The sequence below is a fragment of the Chelonoidis abingdonii genome, chromosome 17 (assembly GCF_003597395.2).
Source record: "Chelonoidis abingdonii isolate Lonesome George chromosome 17, CheloAbing_2.0, whole genome shotgun sequence".
Classification (NCBI taxonomy): Eukaryota; Metazoa; Chordata; order Testudines; family Testudinidae; genus Chelonoidis; species Chelonoidis abingdonii.
This window is the reverse complement of record NC_133785.1, coordinates 7,541,406-7,549,190: the sequence shown is the minus strand read 5'-3', so window position 1 is coordinate 7,549,190 and position 7,785 is coordinate 7,541,406. Positions and strand designations below refer to the sequence as shown.

Here is a 7,785-nt window from a genome sequence, read left to right as displayed (position 1 = left end):
GATAGCTACAGAAGAGCTACCCACAATGCAACGCTTCAGAAATCGATGTTAGCCTCGGACCATGGACGCACAACGCCGAATTACTGTGCCTAGTGTACCCGCATGAAATCGAATTTATAATATCAGTTTTATAAAACCAATTTTAGCTAATTCGATATTATCCCGTAGTGTAGACGTGGGCTATATAAGCTTTACTAATACTCTTCAGTAATAGGGTCCTATCCACGTAGTCTATTGACATGAAAGCTAAGTACAATCAGAGGAGATGACCTATGTTCCATTAAAATTGTTCTTGACAATAAAGTAGGGAATTTGGTACCAGTGACTTTGAATGGGGTTCTAGCCACTTTGCTGTTGGAGATGCACCTTTTGTAGGAAAGACAGAATTAAGGCCTGGACCAGCATAATTCATTAAGATCCTATGGTACATTTTGTAAACAAAGATGGTAACTGCAGTCTCCAGGTCAAATCCTAACTCAGATAATTGCACTCTGCCTCCTAAATCCTCTCCTTGCACATTCAATAAACTTTTGTTGTTTGCTAAAGGGACAAGCACAGTTTGGACATAATACCTCTATTTCAAGGACCTTACAATTTTATCCACACTGGACAGGAGTGAAAGTATGGTATGGGCTTCCTGCACTGCTCTGGTGATTTAGCTGCTGGGGAGATGGTGCAATATTTTGATTTTGGAGATGCTCACAGGGGACATCTGAGTTAAGAGAAGTGTGCACATGCAAACACCCTTGTCTCAGGGCTGCGGCATCTTACATGCATTTTAAGTTCAACACCTGCTCTGCCATCAATACCTTAATCCATTTCCTTCCGCATCCCCAGACCCTGAGCTACCTGATCATCTACATCCATGCCACCTCCAACCCTATCCCACATTCCCTTCTTGCCTTGTGTCTCTATACATAAAGCCACGGCCCTCACCACCTCTTCTGCCCTGACCCCCCATGTACAGCACAGTCCAAAGCCTTCATTGGTGCCCCATATATTCCCGTTTCCCATATACCCCCCCCCCAAATACACACTACCAATGGTCCTCATATTCCTCAATTGCCCTCCAACTCCCACCTCTGTAACCTCCCTTGCACAGGCAGCTGAAAGGCCTCACAGCATCCATTCCCCATCCTCGGTTCCTCCCCCATACACATCCAAAGCCCCCACTGGGACCTCTCCCGCCCCATACCCCCACCCCGCCGCCGCTCATACTGAGCCCCATCCTAGAACCCCTCGTCCAAATAGTGCCCCGTGCTCTATAACCCTCCACCTCCAACCTGGGCCCTCACAGAGGCCCCTGCCCACTGGTCCCCCACGCCCAGAGCAGCAGGGTTGGGTAAGCCCCTAACCCTATCCCACCCCATCCCCACTAATAGCCGCATCCCGTCCCTCAGCCCCGCCCAACCCACCGACACGGCCTGGGCCCCCGGCCTCCCACAGACTCCGCCACATCCCCCTTTCCTCGTGTGCCCGCAAAGCAGGGCCCCAGCACGACAACACGCCAGCCCCGAACCAAGACCAACCTCGCCAGCGACTGCTCCTCCTCCCCCGGCAAACCACACAAAATGTCGGCTGCAGCAGCGCGAGGCCGAGTCCGACCCACTCCCCTACCCCGCCGCTTTCTCATTGGCCAGACGAGTGCACCGCGCATCTACTGGACAGCACTGCGTGTCAATCAAGTGGAGAGCCAAGCAGAACTCAAGAAACTGGGATGGGGCTCCAGGGTGGGGGGAGGAGATTCACCAATCGCGATCGAGCGTTCCCAGGATGAACCCATCCCCCCACTTCGCCACCGCCAATCACACCGCCGGAGAGGTGGATTGCACCATTGTTATTTTAGGGAAGGGGGATAAATTATAACATTGTTCCATTGTGCCTCTGCGTGGAAGGGGCGGAATGTGGAGCTGTTCTGCATTGGTATGTCCTATGTGTGGATCTGCATGGTAGGGAACGGTGATAATTAATGGTCCATTGCGGCTCTCTATGGGGAGCAGTTATAATGGATTGTTCCATTGTGCTTCTCCACGAGGGAGCGGTGATCGTGGATTGTTCCATTGTGCCAGTTCGAGGGGGGTACAGATTATTCCAATGCCGCTCTTTATAGGGGGAGCAGTGATAATTGTTCCATTGTGCCTCGCCATGGGGGACAGAATGGCCGGTTGTTCCATTGCGGCTCTGGATGGAGATGGTGATGCAGAAGTGCGTTGGGCTGGAACCAAAGTACGAGTTCAAACCGTCTTACCCTCCGCTGTCCTGCACTACGGTTTCAGTGCTGGGGGCGCTGCACACACAGGGCTCTCCCACCCCCTTCCCTCCCTCTGGGTCGCCCCCAGCTGCAGGGAGGTATCAAGGTGGGGAGGGGTCGATTCTTATTGACAAAGGTGGATTTGTCCCCCCCCCCCCCAATTCCATTCTAATTCTGGAGAGAAAAAAAACAGTCCCGCACAGCAGGAAAGGTGCTGCGGAGCACGTGAGGGAGTCTCTACCGCACTTCCACAGGCCTGGCTGAGGAGTGTGAAGGTTCATAAAGCTTTTTGAAGTTCACCTCTGTTGCTACTATATAACTGCCTTACCCCATGGCGACCCTCCATCATTTCCCGCAACTGTGAATATTTAAATAAAACAGAATAAAATGCTTAAAATAAACATAGATATTATCCCCAAAAACACACCCACCTGCCAAACCTACTTGTAAATGGCCAGTGGTGGCCACATATGACCTGGTGGTTGGAAGCTGGGCACGCTCCAGCTAGCAACAGGCCAATGTGCCAATATTTCTCATCAGTGTACAGTGAAACCCTGCTATTACATGCCCCGCGATAATGCGAATTCGTATAAACACGATCATGGGGTGCTCCAGTGGCCACAAGCAAAAAAAGAAAAAGCACCAGAGCACCAGCTAAAGCAAAAAAAAAAAAAAAGAAATGTGCCTTCCCCACTGCCTCTTCGCCCCTGCCCCCACTTCCCCTTTTGGCGAGAAGAGCCGTTCTACCCAGCTGCTCCTCGCTCTTCCTCTGCCCCTTGCATGTCTCCCCTGCTCTCCCCAAGTGTTTCCCTCTCTCGCTGCATGGCTGAGAGCCCCCGCTGCTGGAGCAGGCTGACAGCTGGGAGGGATGCTACAGAAACAGTGGCATGAACTCTGCTCTGAATATCAGCAACTCCTCAGTGCCAAATGCTGCAATCGGATCTCTGGTTAGAGGGGAGTCGGCTAAGCGCCTTTGTACAGATCTCTCGAGAGCCGCTCCAGCACCAGTCTGCCAGGTCCCAAAACTCCAGTTTTCAAAGTCCAAGCCCAGCCATTCTCAGTCTGGTTCTGGCTAGTTTAATAGGTTGATTAGCTTGTGCTGTCACTAATTATTGCTACACCCTTTCAGTTACTGTTATGGGCAGTTGGCAAATGCAAGTCGTTTTCTGCCCAAGAGAAACTGACCCGCTTGAAACTGACCCGCTTGAAATGGTAAATTTTCATAACCCTGCTATAATGCAACCCCGCATTTATCATGATTGAATTTTATGGACCCCAATTTTCGCGTTACAGTGAGGTTTCATTGTATTTGTATTGCAACAGCCCTGGGAGCCAGTTGCACTGGCACTGTGACACCACGTGGCTGCATGTATGATACTCCTGCATTAACTGCACCCGCCATGCCCATCAGCCCCCAAGGAAGCTGTGTGAGCAGACGTGCTCTAGTCCCCGTTCCTGCTGGGAAACAAAGCCTCTTGGTCTCTACATAGACTCTTTTATTTCAGAGTTTCTGTCAAAAATTGGAACAGATATCACTGCAAACACATGAATAATGTTTCCCACAAGCACAGAAAGATCACCAGGATGCGCTCAGGGGATGTTCCATCCAGGGGGTGCGAGGAGCGAAGTCACGGGTCCAAATGCAGCAGCGACATCTTGTTTCCAGGCCTCCCGCTGCAAGAAGCAGGCCCCAACACCATCCAGTTCTGCAATCCTGCCCACCCCTCGAGCTCCAAGCTGCCTAGCCCCCAGGGCCCCAGAAGAGGGAAGAGACTTGGCTTATTTCACAGTCATAGGGGCGAGGGAGCCACAGTTCCCTACCCTGGCAGGGGTAGGGTTTCTCCTTAGACAGGGAAGACCAGGGGAGGCAGAGAGCAACCACTCATAGCAGGAAGGCACAAATCATTTCCGGGCCACAGACTGGGAGATAAAGGCAAAGGAAACCAGCCAGGGCTTGGGAGAGGTGGGTGGAAAAAGAGACCAGATTGGGCACTGGTGGGGAGGAGGGAATCTTTCCCCCAATTCACCCCAGGAAATCCTATGGATGGCTGGAGACCCAGTGGTGTTAGGACACTGGGAAAGTCAAAAGAGCAGCTACCTACTGAACAGGGGATGGATTTTTAGCTCAATTGTTTAACAGGCCAGAGGAGACAATACTGAGCATCCAACCTGACCTTTGCCCACCCCCCAGTAACCCTGGCTAGAAGATCCCACCCAGTGATTCTGCTAGCCAAGTGTGGTTGCTTGATGAGAGACACCATGTCTCAGTTCAAAGGCCCCACACAGCAGGGAGATTTCCAGAGACATAAGGAACCCAGCCCCCTCAACCGTCAATGAGGATCAGGGCTCCTCCTTTGTAAGTTCTCCAGAGCTTAGGTGCTCGATGGCCAGAAGCACTGAGTCCCCCTGCTCTGAAGTCCACTGTTTGGGAGAGCTCAGCCCCTCTGGGAATCCCATGCCCACCTTGGACAGCAAAGCCCTCTGTGTGAGAAGGGTGGTGAGAGAACTGCCTGCCACAGCCTCAGGCAGGGAATCCCTGGTACTGCTGCTGTTTGCAAGCAAAAATAACCCCACTCCAAAGACAGAGCCCCAGCCCTGGGAACCTGATCCCACCCCCATCCTGTCCAGCTCAGCCGCAGCGTCCCTGCTAGGATGCAGCTGTCTGCAAAGCAGGGGCAACAGGGGTGGGGGCCTCACTGAGGTACAGATACACCAGGGACCCTGCCACAGGATCTGCTAATGTAGAGCAGCTGTAGGAAAGGGGTGGGGGAAGATGTATCACTCCACACAAGGGCAGCTCTGGGAGATGGGGGGCAGCAAGGAGAGAAGGTTCATGGATCAGAGAGAGGGGAGGGAGTAAAGCAAGTCAAACATGCCCCCACTTGTGCATCAGCCCAAATGCCCCTCCCCTACCATTCCTGTGTCCTGGCAATCTAAATACCCTTCCCCCACAGCCTGGCAACCCTAATGCTGCTCCTCCCCTGCACTGGTGCAAGATCACAGAGAGGTTCTGCCCAGCTTGGCTTCATGACTGATGCATTCCAGCAACTCCAGCATTCCCCAGTGTATGGGGGAGTCAGCAGGGATCCCCTCAACGGCTCCCAGGGTGGAAGGGTTGGTTCAAACTGTCACATTAGCACAGCTACCAATCTAAAATGCAGCATCCCCAACCAGGACCCAGAGTTCCACTCCCTGCTCCAATCCGTCTGGAGCCCAGAGCCTGCTCCCCCGTGCAGAGCCCCTTGTCCCATCCCGTGTCCTTCCATCAGTTCCATGGATTAAATAGCCGGGCAGTGCCCCTCCGGCAGGTCCTCCAGTAGCGAGCCCCCCAGACCCTATTGCTTCTTCTTGAAAAAGCTGAATCTCTTTTCTCGGTCCTTCTCCTTGCCGTCCTTGCTGCGCAGGGCCACGGAGACCTCAGCAGCACTGTTGGGGGACACGGGTGGCATGCTCATGGCCCGTGTCATGCCCTTGCCAGTGAGTGAGGACAGGTCCTCCGTGTTCTGCTGAGGCGTTGGGGTCCAGGCCACCGAGGCATTGATCACCCGCATCCAGGTGCTCATCTCAGCCTGGGGGAATGAGAAGGAGCTGTCAGCTGCGGGTTGGGGCAGGGAACCGGAGCACAGAGAGGGCAGGGCACTGGCTCTGGGAGGAGGCGGGGCACCAGGAGGGGTTGGCAAGGCAGAGGGGTGGGACTTTGGGCCACAGACAGGGTGGATCTGGGAGTCTGGGAGGGGACAGAGTTGGGCAGAGCTCTGGGGTAGGGCCCAGGATTCAGAGCTGAGGAGGCAAAGGGACTGGGAGAGGGTGGAGCACAGGAAGCATGCAACTCAGGATGGTAGGGGACAGGGCAGAGTGGGCAGGGATATCTGGGGGAGGGCTCTAGGGCTGGAATGGGGCAAGGTAGAAGGTCCAGAACACTGGCGAGCATGGCTGAAGGACTGGGAGAGTCCTGTAACCTGTAACCCAGGTGCATGGAGGAGGGGCTGTGGGGTTAGCCCTCTCTGCCCCTTCGAGACCTCCTCCACTAGAAAGACAGACATTACAGCATGGCAGACTTGGATCCCCAGGCGGGTGGCAGCGTGTGCGTGTAACACCGACTTATCCCACCTGGGACCTCTGGAGCTTAGTGCATGAGCCTCTACTGCATGAGCTAAAAGCCACATGGCCATTAGCAAAGGCTGTAGCAGACTCACTAATCTCTAAGTGGTCTAGGTGCCAGCACCACACTCAGGAGGTGTGTGAGTTACACGCATGCACACATGTAAACCTAGGAGCACTAGGAGGAGCTCAGAGGCCAAGGATGCCCTCATGTGGACAGGGCAAGCAGCGCCCTGGTGCATAAGGGACTCACCTCATCCTTGGCCTGAAATAAATACTCTTTGCCGTCATTCAACCTGCAGAGAGGAAAAAACCCACAGGTTATGTCACCTCCCCATGGCTGAGCCAAACCCTGCTTTGTGCCCTGTTCCCTTCAGCCTATCCCCTCCACCAGGTCCCCTCCTTCTCATACTGACACAGTCCCCTCCACTGCGTTCCCTCCTCCCCTGCACTGGTGGACTGCAGTCCCTCCACTGCCCACCCTGTGTGTCTGCCACAGAGGCCGCTCCTACCCCAGCTTGAAGACATGCTTGCGTTTCTTGTAGTCTAGTGCCACGTTGCACTGCGCCCCCTGCAGACTGATGGGCACCTCGCCATGGTAGGGGACGCCATGGCTGGCATTCTTGGCGTCTTTGTAGAAGCCTAGGCTGCCTTTGTGCAGGACACAGTACACGTTCTGCCAGGACCTTGGGAGGAAGCACAGAGCAGTCAGAACAGCCACAGGGAGAGGGAACTGCTCAGAGCCATCAGCACAGCTGGCAGGGGAGCACAGAGCCATCACCACAAGGGGACCAGGGGTAGGATTGAGCCATCAGTGCAGGCGGGAGGGGTGGGAGGTGGAGCACACAGCCATCAGTGACACCATCCAGGGCCCTGGGCAACATGACACAGCCGCAGAGCTCTACCTCGAAGGCCCTGGCAGGTGGTCCCCAGGCTCCCCCAGTCCAGGAAGGGGCAGAGCTTCTCTCACCTGTTAGCTGCCTTCTTGCCCTGGGCTTCCATCTCTTGCTTGCGGCACAGTGCCCCCTCCAGGTGCTCCTGGGAAGTGGGGTCTGGTGACCGGAGCGGCAGCGTGGCTGAATGGGCAGGCTCAGGGGTGAGTGCTGGCAGCTTGGTGCGGGCCTTGGGCGAGGGGGCAGGGCTGTGCTCCTTCTCCTCAGCCAATGCATCCAGCCGTGCTCCGCTTGTCACCTCCGCCATCTCGGGCATCTGGATGGACAGAACAGGTCTGTGACAGGGATTCCTCCTGCCTGGGGGAGCCGTCCGCCTCTCCAGGCTCTGCCCCACCAGCCCAGATTACCCCCTCCAGACCCTACTTCCCTCCCAGAGCTGGGGACAGAACCCAGGAGTCCGAGCTGTAACATGGAGTGGATGGGGCTGAAGGTGGCAGAGGCTGGTATCTCTCCTCACACACATGCCCTGTTCCAGAATTG

The 7,785-nt window shown here is 54.9% G+C and overlaps 2 protein-coding genes across 15 annotated transcripts in view; both read right to left on the bottom strand.

Moving 5' to 3' along the window:
- Positions 1–1,601, bottom strand: part of LOC116835598 (RNA-binding protein 4B-like) — a 93,355-nt gene extending 91,754 nt beyond the window's left edge. For 6 of the 10 annotated variants that reach the window (XR_012657158.1, XM_075073290.1, XM_075073287.1 and 3 more), the window contains exon 1: positions 1,416–1,439. The gene's annotated coding sequence lies outside the window, so the exon portion shown is untranslated. Of the gene's footprint in view, positions 1–319; positions 539–592; positions 1,086–1,415; positions 1,440–1,519 lie in introns of those variants that run through there. The other 4 variants (XR_012657159.1, XR_012657163.1, XR_012657164.1 and 1 more) reach the window with 4 other exon arrangements.
- A 2,129-nt stretch (positions 1,602–3,730) lies between these two features.
- SPTBN2 (spectrin beta, non-erythrocytic 2) overlaps positions 3,731–7,785 on the bottom strand; it is a 56,980-nt gene continuing 52,925 nt past the window's right edge. For all 5 annotated transcript variants that reach the window (XM_032798693.1, XM_032798661.1, XM_032798679.1 and 2 more), the window contains 4 exons: positions 7,323–7,561; positions 6,865–7,038; positions 6,606–6,648; positions 3,731–5,820 (listed from right to left, as the gene is read on the bottom strand). In XM_032798693.1, coding sequence (XP_032654584.1) covers positions 5,587–5,820; positions 6,606–6,648; positions 6,865–7,038; positions 7,323–7,561 — 690 coding nt within the window. In that variant the 3' untranslated portion in view covers positions 3,731–5,586. The remainder of the gene's footprint in view (positions 5,821–6,605; positions 6,649–6,864; positions 7,039–7,322; positions 7,562–7,785) is intronic.